The sequence below is a fragment of the Lithobates pipiens genome, unplaced genomic scaffold (assembly GCF_037356315.1).
Source record: "Lithobates pipiens isolate NorthernLeopardFrog02 unplaced genomic scaffold, aLitPip1_a1.2 Scaffold_18, whole genome shotgun sequence".
Taxonomy (NCBI): domain Eukaryota; kingdom Metazoa; phylum Chordata; class Amphibia; order Anura; family Ranidae; genus Lithobates; species Lithobates pipiens.
The window spans coordinates 152,418,566-152,433,919 of record NW_027507758.1 but is presented as its reverse complement, the minus strand read 5'-3'; the positions used below and the strand labels follow the sequence as shown (position 1 = coordinate 152,433,919).

Below are 15,354 nucleotides of genomic sequence, written 5' to 3'. Positions count from 1 at the left end.
AAACATATCTTTTGGAATTATGGACAAAGTTCAATCTTGGTTTCATCAGACATAACACCTTTTTTCCACATGCTTTTGGGAGACTTGAGATGTGTTTTTTGCAAAATGTAGCCGGGCTTGGATGTTTGTAAGAAAATCCTTCCATCGTCCCACCTCTACCCCATAGCCCAGACATATGAAGAGATTGTTGCATGTACCACACAGCCAGTACTTGCCAGATATTCCTGCAGCTCTTTTAATGTTGCTGTAGGCCTCTTGGCAGCCTCCTTGACCAATTTTCTTGTCTTTTCATCAATTTTTGGAGGGACATCAAATTCTTGGTAATGGCCACTGTTGTGCTATATTTTCTTCACTTGTTGACTATCTTCACTATGTTCCCTGGTGTATATATAATTCCTTGGAAATTCTTTTGTACCCTTCTGACTGATGCCTTTTAACAAGATTCCACTGATGCTTTGGAAGCTCTCTGCGGACCATGGCTTTTGCTGTAGAATGCGACTAAGAAAATGTCAGAAAAGACCTACTGGAACAGCTGAACTTTATTCAGGGGTTAATCAGAGGCACTGACGGCAGATGTGTACGGGCGTCTATTTAACATGAGTTTGAATGTGACTGCTTAATTCTGAACACAGCTACGTCCAGTTATAAGAGGGTTTGTACACTTTTGCAACCTTTTTTTTTTTTTTTTTTTTTTTTTTTTTACCTCCCCCTTAAAATATTCTGTTTGTTTTTCAATTGAGTTGTATAGTTTATAGGTCACATTAAAGGTGGGAAAAGTTCTTAAATCATCTCTTTGCCTCCTTTTTATTTATTTTTTTATTTTTTATTTTTTACATCGCACAAACCTAGAAAATTGTTGCATAAGAAAGAGGACTGCTACCCAGTTTCCCCTAAAATAAGACCTAGCATGAGTGTCGGTGATGGCTGCAATATAAGCCCTAGCCCCCAAATAAACCCCATCCTCTTTCCCCAAAAATAAGCCCTACCCTGAGAATAAGACATAGAAGGACTTTAACTAGGGCTTATTTGGGGGGTAGGGCTTATATTGCAGCCATCGTCAACAATCACGCTAGGTCTTATTTTAGGGGAAACGGGGTAACTCTGTTGGAGACCTATAAAAGTGTACATACTGAGGTTGATTTACTGAAGGCAAATCCCCTGTGCACTGTAAGTGCAGTCACTGTAGGTCTGAGGGGAAGCTCTGCTGATTTCATGTGCAAGCTAAAATACTGTTTTCTTTTCTTACATCAGGGGACACAGAGCCATAGTAATAACTGTGGGTTATATCGGCATATCAGGTGCTGGACACTGGCACGTCCCTTAAGGCATGAACTTCCCCCATATAACCCCTCCCATTACTGGGAGTCCTCGGTTTTTTTCGCCAGTGTCTAAGGTGTTGGGCACGTGTAAGGATGTGTGTACTAAGCTCCACAGGCAGTAATCCTTTGAGAGCCAGCCATCCTGACCGGATCTGTTCTGATGTCTCTGTAATGGACTAAATGAACGGTAACCGGGCCTCGTCATCCGAAGACGCAAGGTTTTGCTTGCAAAATGCTTTTAAGCTGGGCCCTGGGATCCAGTACTTTTTGGTAGTAAGGCCAATAAAAGTTTACTGGGAGGGTCTTCTCGTAGGTCCAGGATTGCGGGATTACCTGAATGTACCCCTGTTCCTGAAGGTTTCCTTTCAAGGTCTCTGAGCATACCATGAAGGGTGAAGATTGAGCTTTTTATCTCTGATAAAGCCCTGCGGTGGAAAGGTAGGGGAGATTTTCTGCAAGGCATCTCTCCTTCCATGTATTGTGTTGTCATGTCTGTCTCACCACTGGAGGCTGTATTGAGCACTCACCACTCTGACGCTGGAAACAGCAGAAGCTTTCACTCTCCTCTCCATTCAAGCCAGCTCAGGTCCTCGGGTATGAAGGGGAGGTCTGATCACTTCCTAAGCCCCCAGAGTGGCGTTTTTTTGTTCCTTTGTATGCCAGCCCGCTGCCTCCTTCTTTTTTTTTTTTTCTTCTCCTTAACCACTTAACAACCGGCCCATAGCCGAATGACGGCTACAGGGTGGTTGTTTAACTCTGGGAGGCCGTCCTATGTCGTCCTCCCAGAATTCCGCTCTCGCGCGCCCCCTGGGGCGTGCACTCGAGAGCATCTGTGACCGCCGTATGGGGAACAGCCCTGGAAGAAGATTCTGTCCAGGGGAGATGGTCCAGGTTAGAGGACCTTGCCTATCAACTTTGGAAGTTTCAGGCAGTACATCTGGCCATAGAATCTTGGCGGTCAGATTACAGGACTGTCCTGACAGGATTCAGTCTGACAGAGCCACGGCGGTGGCTTACATCAAAAAATTAATAAAAAGATGATTAATGTTCTAGTTTAGGCAGAACACAACACCTCTCACCTATCGTCAATTTTAATATTTCAGGTGTACTACTTGAGACGCCAACAATTATTTCCGGGAGAATGATCTCTTCACCCCAACATCTTCCTAGCAATATGTCAGATGGCGTACTCCGGACATGGATCTGTTCTCGTCCACATTCATTAGTAAGGTCGACAACTTTGTCTAACAAGGGGTCCACTAGCAGGCCTAACAGACGCATTAGTCTTCCCAGGGGATCAGTTTTCACTGATCTATGCATTTCCTCCAGCTCTGCTAGTTCCACGCCTTCTCCGCAGGATTAAGCAGGAACAGAAGGAGGTGATTTTGGTGGCCCCAGCGGGTCCCAGAAGATCTGAATTTATCTAGATCATAAGGAGGGCTTTTGAAGTCCTTTGGACTCTGCAATTATAGCCAGACCTTCTTGCACAAGGTCCGGTATTTCATCTTACTTTTACGGACAATGAGTTTAACAGGTTTGAGTGTTGAATTCCACTCCTATAAAAGATCGTGGGTGATCTCCTTCTGTAGTGTCTACTTTGACTAATGCCAGGAAGCCGGCTTCCAGAGTCACTTACTATAGAATCTGGAAGGCATAGGTTTCTTGGTATGGATCCAGGGGTTGGCACCCCAGGAGGTATGTGAATAGGCAGGATTTCTGCATATGGGATCTGAACTGAAGCTGGCCTTGACTTTTATCAAGAGCCAGATCCAGGCCGATGTTGTCTTTTCTTACAGCCTCTTGTTTCCCACTCTTGGTGCGTAGCTTATTCAGGGGTAACATGGTTTATTCCCTCTATCAAGGCACCTCTAAATCCTTTGGATTTAAGATTGGTCTTGTCGACTTTGTTAAATCAGCTGTTTGAACCTTATGAGAAATTCTCTTGGTTCTTTGGCAAGAAAGATCATCTTTTTGCTTGCCATTTCTTCTGCTAGAAGAGTATTGGAACTAACGGCTGTCTTGTAAGAGCCATATTTCATCATGTATGAGGAGGTGATTTGATATCCTCATCCTGAACTCTTACCAAAAGTGGTTGATCAAGCTTCAGCTTAAAGAAGAAAATTCTTCCTTCTCATATTAAGAGCACACTCATCCAGGGCAATTGGTGCCTCTTGGGTGGTGCATTATCAGGCCTCTATGGCTCAGATCTGTAAGACCGCAACATTGGTCTTTTGTTCAGACGTTTATCCGATTTTTTTTTTTTTTTTTATCGATTTTTATTTATTTATTTTTTTATCGATATTAAAGGTCATGAGGAGATTGCCTTTGGGCACAGCATACACTGCAGGCTGCAGTTTGAGTCCCCTGGCCTCCTGTTTCCTTGATTCTGTCTCCCCCTTCAGTTGCCATTGCTATGGGACATCCCACATAGTTATTACTATGGCTCTGTGTTCCCTGATGTAAGAAAAGAAAATAGGATTTTTAAAACGGCTTACCTGTAAAATCCTTTTCTTTGATGTACATCAGGGGACACAGAGGTCCCTCCCTTGTTCTTCTTATACACTTAGATTGCTTGGCTACAAAACTGAGGACTACCAGTAATGGGAGGGGTTATATGGGGGAAGTTCATGCCTTAAGGGGCGTGCCAGTGTCCAGCACCTGATATGCCGATATAACCCACATAGTTATTACTGTGGCTCTGTGTCCCCTGATGTACATCAAAGAAAAGCATTTTACAGGTAAGCAGTTTTAAAAATCCTATTTTTTTTCTTTGCCTGTCCCCCTCAGATCTACAGCGACTGCACTTCCAAGTGCACTTGTACTGCAAAGTGGGTTTGCCTTTAGTATTATATAATATACACAGCCCCATTGTGTAGTTTGCTATCCAGTTCCTTAAAGTGTTACTAAACCCACAACAGTAAAATCAGAGTGTATATGCAGTAAAGCATGCTGTGGAACCTAAGGGGTTACTCCTCCGCATTGTGTGTAAAAAAAAAACAAAAAAAAAATAAAAAACAAGAGGGGGGGGGGGGGGGGGCTGTTCCTGCCCGCTCTGATTCTCCCTTTCCACAGTCCTCAAACCATCTCCTGATACGGCAGAGCCCTAGGGGCAAGCTACACATTAGTTTGGTGTGTATTGCTAGAGCGTTTTTTTTTTTTCTTCTCTTGTGAGTGCATGTGATCAGCACGGGGCCAATTGACACTAGCCAGACAGAGGGTCAAGGGTCCTGCATACTCATAGGACAATTGGGGGAGAATGAAAACTACAAGCTTTAATCACTGATAGAACTTGTAAGACTCCTATATACTGCTGAGAAAATGTATTTAGCAGTTTATATTTACTAAAACTATTTCATCGCCATGTTCTGTGTACTGTGTGAGACCAGATAGTCAATGCAGGGTCCTGAGTTTCGTAACACTCTAATGTACAGGTTGGTAAATTTGTGGCATGGTTTTTTTTTTTTTTTTTTAAATCTGGACACTGTCAGATAAAGACTACTTACACAAACTGTCTCTGGGATCCATACATATAGAGCCATGTTCTCTAATAGTGAATCGGGGATAACTTTTTTTTTTTTTTTTTTTTTTATGTAGCTTTTAGAAATCCCCACTCTAAGTAGTATGGGTATTTATGGTTGCGTGTGAAGGAGTGTTTCAAAGTTTTATACTGGGACTCGTGATTGGGAATAAATCCATCCTGTTTGTGTACAACCCCAAAAAAAAACATTGGGACACTAAAATCTACATTAAAACAGAATACAACGGTTTGCAAATCTCATCTATATTCACACTAGAAAATGGAAGGCACATACAATGTTTAAACTGAGAAAATGTATCATTTTATGGAAAAGGTAATTTTGGCATTGATGGCAGCAACACATCACAAAAATGCAACAAAAAGCTGACTAATTTAGTTGCCAAATGTTTGTTCAGCTCTTCCTGCTTAGTACCACTAATTAGTTTAATTGGCAACAGGCCAGTAACTTGATTGGGTGTAAAAAAGCATCTTGGAGAGTCGGTGTTTCAGAAGGAAAGATGGGTATAGGTTCACCAAACGGTTTCAGAATAAATGAAAAATTGCAAAGACTTTATATAATCTACAATACATAATATCAATAGGTCTGAGAATCTGGATAAATCCTTTGGGCAAGCCCAAAACACATTATTGTGGATGCCTATGATATTTGGGCCTTAAAGCGGGAGTCCGCCGTTTTTCTTTTTTTTTTTTTTTTTTTTTTTTTTAAAAGCCAGCAGCTACAAATACAGCAGCTGCTGACTTTTAAAATAAGGACACTTACCCGCCCAGCGCGCCCGTGATGTCGGCACCCGAAGCTGATCTCTCGATCGTCTCTCGGGTGCTGCCGCCGCCATCTTGGGTATGGGAATCAGGAAGTGGAGGCTTTCGGCTTCATTTCCCGGTTCCCTACTGCGCATGCGCGAGTCGCGCTGCGCAATAAGGATGGACCCGCTGCCTCTGGGATCTGTGTGTTTCCCAGCAGGCAGCGGGGGACTTTCGGAAAGGGGCGTAGATCTACGCCCCTTTCCGCAGAGAGCTATCCCGGAAGTGGGTGCAGATACCTGTACTGTACAGGTACCTGCACCCCCCTCCCCCCTGAAAGGTGCCAATTGTGGCGCCGGAGGGGGGGGGAGGATTCCAATGAGCGGAAGGTCCACTTTAGGGTGGACCTCCGCTTTAAGACAGCACTGTATTAAACTTATTTTATTGTGATGGACATCACTGTATGGGCTCAGGAATACTTCCAAAAATCACTGTAAACAGTTCACTGTGTCATCTAAAAATGCAAGTTAGAGCTCTGCTATGCAGAGACACCATCTTCTCTGGGCCAAAGCTCATTTAAAAGGGTCGGTTGCATAGTGGAAAACTGTTCTTTGGTCAGACAAATCAAAATTTGACATTTATTGGTAAGCGTGGCGCCACATCCCCTGCACTAAAGAGAATAGCCCTTCCAGCTTTATTATGAGCACTCTGTTCTCAAAAACCTGCATCTGATTGTATCGGGGGTACATTAGTGCATATGGAATAGGCAACTTGCACTTCTGCACAATCAATGCTGAAAGATATATTCAGGTTTTAGCGCAAGCATATGCTCCCATCTAGACTGTTATTCATGGAACTGCATTTTTCGTCAGGACGGTGCTAAACCACATGTGGTATCTATGATTACAATTATAGTAGAAGAATGCGGGTGCTTAACTGTCCTGCCTGCAGTCCAGACCTTTCAACAATTCAAAATATTTGGAGCGACTTGAAACAAAAAATACAACTAAGACCTAGGACTGTTGAGCAGTTAGAATCCTATATCAGGCACAACATGGGACAGCTCTCTACAGTGTTAAAAGCAAAGGGCATGCTACACTGTGGTAAACATGGCCCTATCCCAACTTTTTGAGATTTGTCGCTATCAATTTTATTATTTTAGAATTATAAAACAAATATATAATGCATTAAATACCTTTTCCCCCCTCAAAATGGTTAATTTTCTAAGTTTAACCACTTGCTGACCAGCTGCCATCATTTTACTGTGGCAGATCGGCACGATCCCGCGAACCGTCGTAGATGTACGTCTGCTCTTGGAATAGCAGGCACGCGCCCGCTGCACAGCGGGGGTGCGATGCTCGTGGCCAACGTCCGATTTCCACTGGACACGAGCGATCGTGAACAGGAGACAGAACAGGGACGTGTGTAAACACATACGTCCTTGTTCTGAGAGAGGAGTGACAGATTGTGTGTTCCTGTTAGCCAGATACCACGCTCCGTCACTTCCTCTTGTCAGTCCCCCTTCGGTTAGAATCACCTCCCAGGGAGCACGGTTAACCCCTTGATAGACCCTAGTGTTAACCCCTTCTCTGCCAGTGACATTTTACAGAAATCAATGGATTTTTATAGCGCTGATCACTGTATGAATGCCAATGGTCTCAAAAATTTGTAAATTGTCCTATGTGTCCGCCATAATGTCGCAGCCGTGATTAATATCGCAGATCACCACCATTATTAGCAAACTAAAAATGCTATATAAATCGATCCCCTATTTTGTAGACGCTATAACTTTTGCGCAAACCAATATACGCTTATTGTGTTTGTTTTTTGTTTTACCAAAAATATGTAGAATACATATCGGCCTAAACTGAGAAATTTTAGCTTTTTTAATTATTTTTTTAATAAAATTGGCCCGGTCATTCAGAAGCCAAATCTTCCAGGGCTGAAGTGGTTCAACAATTTCTATTGATAAAATACAGGTTTGAGATTTGCAAATCATTGCATTTTGTTTTATGTAGATTTTGTGCCGCATCCACACTTTTTGAAATTGGGATTGTAATACAAGGAAGGTAAATAGGGTTGTAATCTAGTCGTCATTATTTGGTAGTGTTTAACCACTTTCAGACCGGACCATTTTGCTGGTAAATGACCAGAGGTCTTTTTACACTTTGGCACTGCGCTGCTTTAACTGGTAATTGCGCGGTCATGCAATGTTGTACCCAAACAAAATTTGCGTCCTTTTCTTCCCACAAATAGAGCTTTCTTTTGATAGTATTTGATTGCCTCTGCGATTTTTATTTTTTGCGATATAAACGTAAAAAGACCGGAAATTTTGAAAAAAAATATTTTCTACTTTTTGTTATTAGAAAAATCCAATAAACTCAATTTTAGTCATACATTTAGGCCAAAATGTATTCAGCCACATGTCTTTGGTAAAAAAAAGTCAATAATTGTATATTTATTGGTTTGCGCAAAAGTTGTCACATCTACAAACTAAGGTACGTTTTCTGGAATTTACGCAGCTTTTAGTTTACGACTGCCTATCTCATTTCTTGAGGTGCTAAAATGGCAGGGCAGTACAAACCCCCCCCCAAATGACCCCATTTTGGAAAGTAGACCCCCTAAGGAAATTGATAAGAGGCATGTTGAGCCCATTGAATATTTTATTTTTTTGCCTCAAGCGATTGAATAATGACAAAAAAAAAATATTTTTTTTTTTTTACACAAAGTTGTCACTAAATGATATATTGCTCACACATGCCATGGGCATATGTGAAATGACACCCCAAAATAAATTCTGCTGCTTCTCCTGAGTACGGGGATACCACATATGTGGGACTTTTTGGGAGCCTAGCCGCGTACGGGGCCCCGAAAACCAAGCACCGCCTTCAGGCTTTCTAAGGGCGTTACAGTTTTGAAGGCCATAAAATGCCAAGATGGCACAAACCCCCCCCCCAAATGACCCCATTTTGGAAAGTAGACACCCCTAAATTTAGGGGTACACTAGTGAGACTAGGTAATGGCGGGTGCCCTGAAACTATAAAAAATAACTAACCAACCAGCGTCACCTGTAACCGTTATATGGTGATCACTGGTGAAAGGGTTAACTAGGGGGCAATCAGGGGGCTTTATGCGGTAGTATATGGGGGTCCCTGGCGCTATAAAAAGCTGCGGCGAACCTAAATACCTACCTGCCTAACTAGCGTCACCTGTGACCCTAATACAGCGATCAGAAAAACGATCGCTTATTAGGCTGGGTTCACACTGGAGCGATGCGGGAACGCCACGAATCCGCGGCGGGTTCCCGCATCGCATGCCTCCCGGCGGCAGTTCACACTGCCCTATGCGAACTGCTGGGAGTGTCAGTGAAATGTTAATGACACCCCCAGATCAGTTCGCATATCGCAGTGCGATCTGCAAACTTGGATCGCATGGTGTGAACACCCATGCGATCCGATTCTGCTGCGGACCAAAAAAAGGGTCCCGTGCGAGTTTGCGGCGGGTGTGACACGAATTCAGCCATACTATCTGTATAGCTGAACTCGAATCGCACAGAGATCAGATGTGATTTGCACTGCAGTGCGGTGCGAATCACATTCGTTCTCATAAACCGCTGCAATGTGAACCCAGCCTTAGTGACACTGGCGACGGGGGGTGATCACGGGGTTAAACCTTTATTGGGGGGGTTAGGGGGGTACCTTAGAACTAAAGGGGGCTAACCCTAACTGCCCTAACAGTTATTACAGTCACAAATGACACCCGCCGGGTGATCAGGGGGTTAAACCTTTATTAGGTAATAAATGGCGGGTGCCCTGAAACTATAAAAAAATAACTAACCAACCAGCGTCACCTGTAACAGTTATATGGTGATCACTGGTGAAAGGGTTAACTAGGGGGCAATCAGGGGGCTTTATGCGGTAGTATATGGGGGTCCCTGGCGCTATAAAAAGCTGCGGCGAACCTAAATACCTACCTGCCTAACTAGCGTCACCTGTGACACTAATACGGCGATCAGAAAAATGATCGCTTATTAGGCTGGGTTCACACTGGAGCGATGCGGGAACGCCACGAATCCGCGGCGGGTTCCCGCATCGCATGCCTCCCGGCGGCAGTTCACACTGCCCTATGCGAACTGCTGGGAGTGTCAGTGAAATGTTAATGACACCCCCAGATCAGTTCGCATATCGCAGTGCGATCTGCAAACTCGGATCGCATGGTGTGAACACCCATGCGATCCGATTCTGCTGCGGGCCAAAAAAAGGGTCCCGTGCGAATTTGCGGCGGGTGCGGCGAATGGCTGAACTCGAATCGCACAGAGATCGGATGTGATTTGCACTGCAGTGCGGTGCGAATCACATTCGTTCTCCTAAACCGCTGCAATGTGAACCCAGCCTTAGTGACACTGGCGACGGGGGGTGATCACAGGGTTAAACCTTTATTGGGGGGGTTAGGGGGGTACATTAGAACTAAAGGGGGCTAACCCTAACTGCCCTAACAGTTATTACAGTCACAAATGACACCAATGCAAAAAAAAAAAAAAGACATTGGTGTCACTGTGACTGGGGGGCAGGGGTAATTGGGGGGGTGATCGGGGGGGGGTGTGAGTGTGCCTGGCATGTTCTACTGTGTAGTGACGTGTTGGTGCAACTCACCGATCCTCTCTCCTCGGTGTCGGAACGAAAAATACCGACACGGAGGAGAGAATACATCACTTCCTCTCCTGTGTTTACATTACAGGAGAGGAAGTGATGTCACGAACGATTCCTATTCGTCGGGAGCGATCGCGAGGGGGTGGCTATGAACGAATGGCCGCCCCCTCGTCCGGGATTCGCTCCCGCACGAATACCGACCGCCGCAGGCACCGGGCGGGGGCCCGATCGGGCCCCCGACCCGCGGGAAGGCAGGGACGTACAGGTACGCCCATATGCCTGCCCGTGCCATGCTGTCGACGTACATCGTCGTGCGGCGGTCGGGAAGTGGTTAAGGTCCACATTTGTCAGGGATTTAAGGCAATTTGCACATTAAATCAAATTCTTGTGTTTGGGAATCAGACGTTTACTTTTATATTTTATGCGTGGGTTCTGTTAAATCCAGAATCCATAGTATTAAGTCTACTGTACTTATTCTTTATGAATTGAAATTTACCAATCAATGGATAATCTAAAATGTTTTTATAGTAGTTTTTATTTTTTGTGTATATGCCTGCTTTTTCTTATTGGTGCTGTTAATTTTGCACATTCATTTCTGTTCTTAATACATTACTGCCCTTGTCAAAGTAATTTCTTTATTGTGCATCACTGGGCATAGTATTTGGTTATTTCTTAGACAAATGGGGGCTTATGCTCCACCTCTAGGTTATTGAATGCTGGCAAAAAGCAAAGCTGAAACCCTAGTCATGCATAACCCCTCCACTCCCAGCATGCCTTCAGTTTTTTGCTAGTGTCCTTAGATGATGCACATGCCTCTCTACCCGAGAACTTTCTTTACTGGTACCTGTTCTGATCTTCTAGCTTGCTTTTCTGGTGTCCAGCTGTTATGCCTTTAGAGGCTTAAAGTGGTTGTAAACCCTTATAAACAACTTTGACCTACAGGTAAGCCTAGATTAAGGCTTACCTGTAGGTCCAAGAAATCTCCTAAACCTTAAATGGTTTAGGAGATATTTACAAAAACAGGCACCGATGTCTGATGCACCGATATGCCGTTTGTGGCTGCGTTGGTGCGCATGCGTGGGAGCGATGTCATCGCTGCTCCGGCGATGTGAGTGGCCGGAGCAGCGATACCCAGAAGGACGCTTCGTGCTACAAGGGCCAGAGGTGACATCGCTCCCATTAGGGTTTACTTCCTTTTTAATTCAGCAGCTTATATCCAGATTTGTTGCTTTTCAACCTGACTGCTATAAGTGACTATACCTGGACTCCACAGGACAAGAACAGCATGATGGCCTGTTAGGTTGCTAACTGGCACAGATTTAGCTGGGAGGTTTGTGGTGTGCTCTACAGGTAAAGGTCCACTGCAGTGGAGCTCAGACCGTAAAGCAGGCATTTTTTCCTCAAGTTGACCGTGAATGGGTTTTTCATCTGTAGGTTCTTCAAGCCATCTTACAGGGGTAAAATACCAGACATATGCCCCCTGACCACCCAAGTTCATCAACACACAAATTTGTAGCCAGGACCATGGACCCTTAAGCCATTACAGGTCATTCCTTGGAGGCTCCATTGGATCAGATCAACCTTATCTATGCCTTCCCCCCCCCCCCCCTCTAAAGCTCCTTTGCTTGACAGGATCAATATATTCTAGTGACTATTGCGGCTTCATATTATCCCAGGAGGTGGGGTGCTCTGCTTTAGTCAAACCCTCTGTGCACTCGTCTCCACCTAGACCTGTAGTCTCATTTGGACATACCATCTACTTTATGGTCACTGACTTTCACTGCATGGCTGTTAAAGCCCAGGTCAAGGTGCTTTTGAAATTAGTCAGCCTGCCCTCTTGGTTGAGGATAGGATGACGTTGAGAAGATTGCTTCCTGTCACATTTGCCACCGCACTTGGAAAGCATAGTTTTCTTGGTAAAAAGGCACAGAAGTTTCATTCTAGGAGGCACTCCATGAGACGCTTTTTATTTTTTTTCCCCCAGTCTGGTCTAGGCCAGTACTTGGTCTTAAGTACCATGAGGGCCAGGTCTCAGCCTTGGCATTCCTCTTCAGAGGACTCTTATTGGTGACTTGTAAAGAGTTGTACTGTTGTATAGGGTCACTGGAACTGATTTTCCTGTGCTTATTTCATTGGTTCTGCGAATCCTCAACCTTGTTTTGTCAGATCTATAGAAATGCCCTTTGATATTCTTCTTGTCCTTTGTAAGGTTTCCATTGTATAGTATATTGTATAGTTGGCAGCCTTGACCTGTAAAACTGTTCCTTGTCCTGCATACAGATAAGGTTATTTTGATTCCTATTTGTAGCGTCTTCCTTTCACCTTAACCGGTGGGGTCTATCCTCTTCCTAAGGAGATTGCTATCCATTGCTTAGATGTGGTTCAGCCCCCCACTCCCCCCCTCTACTATGGACCCCATTTGCCAGACTGTTTTTATTTTGGCTTATTTTGAGGGGACTTGTAAAGAGCAGGCTGCTTTTCATTCCATTATTGCTTGGTGGATTTTACAACTTCTCAGGTATAGCTATGACTTTAAAGAAATGGTTCCTCCTTGCCAAGTCCTTCTACCAGAAGTGTTAGTGGAGGTTAACACTTGCTATTTCTGTGATGTATAATTAAGTAAAGGTATTTGCAGGTAAGTCAAAAATCTGCTTTTACACCACAGGGTTTTTACAGGGCTGGACTTCAACTTTTGCTTTTTGCCAGTGTCCAAAAATATGTTGAAGTTTGGAGAAAAACCCCAGTTGACCTAAGAATTAAGCAATCTTGAGTCCTGTGAATTTTTTTTTTTTTCAGGTAAGACCTTGTATATATTCTTTTACTAAAATGGATTTATTTCTTAGTGCTTCGGAGGAGGTAGAAGATAATGCTCAGACAGTCGGTATGGATCCAGAATCCGTTTCTTCCACCCAGGACTCTGCATGTAAGTACTTAGTGTCATGTTAAGTTGTCATTTTATACGGTTTCTAATTTGAGCTAGAATTCAACAGTGAACAGTTTAGGCGAACTATGTAGGCAATGCAATTGACTTGTTTCATTATTTCCCATTTCCTCCAGCTACCTATAAAAGGCTTCCCATGCTCCCTCTGCTCTTTTCAATAGAATGAGCCAGTAGACGAAACCCTGTGGAAGCTACCAAGTTTTTGTGGTTAGAGCTTATACAGCCCTACACTCTCTCTCCCTTGATAGCTATGGTACCAGGCATTTTGTCCTTCGAGAATCAGCATGGCAGCCTTCAAGGAATGGGAGTTTCACATGCTCTCAATACCTGGAAATGCAGTGCATTTCTTTACTGCGGGAAGCAGAGAAGATGACTATTTACTAGACATGTGCAGAGTAAAATATTTTGTTTCGGAATTTCGTTTTCATCCAAAAAATTAATTTATTTAGTTACTCCCGAAATTTGTTTTTATTTATTTCGTTTTTCGTTCAAAAATTGCATTCGTCTGAAAATCCATATGAATTACGGTCGAATCTGTCTTTGAAGGCTTGTGGTGTCTGTCGAATGTATAAAGAAGATTCGACGGAGCTAGTATATAGCATACTTCGGGTGAACTTTAGAACCCAATTAAAGTCTATGGGACTCCAACATTCAAAATCTGCTAATTTTAAAGGCTAATTTGCAAGTTACTGTCCTAAAGTGTTTGGGGACCTGGGTCCTGCCCCAGGGGACATGCATCAATGCAAAAAAAAGTTTTAAAAACGTAGTTTTTTTCGGCAGCAGTGATTTTAAGAATAATTAAAGTGAAACAATAAAAGTGTAATATTCCTTTAAATTTCGTAGCTGGGGGGTGTGTATAGTATGCCTGTGAAGGGGCGCATGTTTCTGGTGCTTAGAACTGTGCCTGCACAAAGTGTCATTTATGCAGGGAAAAAAAAGTCCTTTAAAATCACTTGCAGCTATTATGAATTGTTGGCTCCGTAATACAGAGAACACTCATTGAAAGTAATTGATAAAATAAAGCGTGGGGGTCCCCCAAATTCAATTACCAGGCCCTTCAGGTCTGGTATGGAGGACCTGGTAATTGAATTTGGGGGACCCCCATGCTTTTTTTTTTTTTTTTTAAATGACCCATCTGAGTCTATGAGGAGAAGCTTCTGTCCATAGGAGGTCCACCTGATTCCATGTGAGCAGGGATTTTACCCTGCATAAGCCTATTTGACTATCTTTTTAATTAAAGTAGTCAACAGCATCTGGTAAGAAGACATCTATTTTCTTCACAAGTGGGGTGTCCTTTTTATGTCCATAAATTCTTGGTGAAGGGACATTGTTTTATCACGTTATAGAAGATCCCAGCAGTTGTTCTGGTTATGGATTCAGAAGAAGGTTTTCACTAAAAAACCACTGCTTTGGACTTTTGGATTTATACTTATTTTTTTATCTGTATTTCCTTTGTTTTGGTGTTAGCACCTAATTGGGACTTCACCTACTATTGTTGTTCACTTTATTTTGTTTGTAAACTTTTTTTTTGGTATATTGCAGTTTTTTGTGATGTTATGTACCATTTTAGATATTATATGATCACTAGTCTCACATTTTTTATTGTTTGATATTTGGTCTAGCGCCCCTTTTATGAGTATACTTATAGCACTACAGGTTTTTTCTTGTTTTTCTAGGGAGCAGCTATTAGTGTTTCATTTAGCACATATTTTGATTCATTGATTATTTGTTCAATTTTTCATACATTTTTTATTACTAATTCTAGTGGCGCTGGGTTTAATAGTTGCTGTGTTGTCAGCCACTCTTTTTCACAATTCCCTTGAATTGGCAACGTTTTCCGTGATTTTTTTTTTTTTTTTTTTTTTTTAGCCCGATTGTCATTTCAGTTTTTATAATGCAGATGTATTCCTTTTTGTAGCTGTGATTAGTATTCATGACAGTGAAGATATTGCAAGTGCACATTCAGAACACCTGAATGAAGAACATGAGGTGGTGGAGCTCAATGGAGAAGTTGAATTACAAGTCTTGGAAAACAAAAGTCTAGTGATTGAAGAATACGCGCTGGCTAGATCCCCACTTCATCGCTGCTTGGAAGAGGTACTTTCTAATGTAAATGTTTACATTCCACATTCAGGTTTATGTTTCAACATGAGTTTTTATAGCTTT

The 15,354-nt window shown here is 43.0% G+C and overlaps 1 protein-coding gene across 1 annotated transcript in view; it reads left to right on the top strand.

The window, feature by feature from the left end:
• Positions 1-15,354, top strand: part of AHCTF1 (AT-hook containing transcription factor 1) — a 158,594-nt gene that overhangs the window by 115,275 nt on the left and 27,965 nt on the right. The window contains exons 31-32 of the mRNA XM_077486284.1: positions 13,091-13,170; positions 15,107-15,285. Of these exons, the coding sequence (XP_077342410.1) occupies positions 13,091-13,170; positions 15,107-15,285 (259 nt within the window). The remainder of the gene's footprint in view (positions 1-13,090; positions 13,171-15,106; positions 15,286-15,354) is intronic.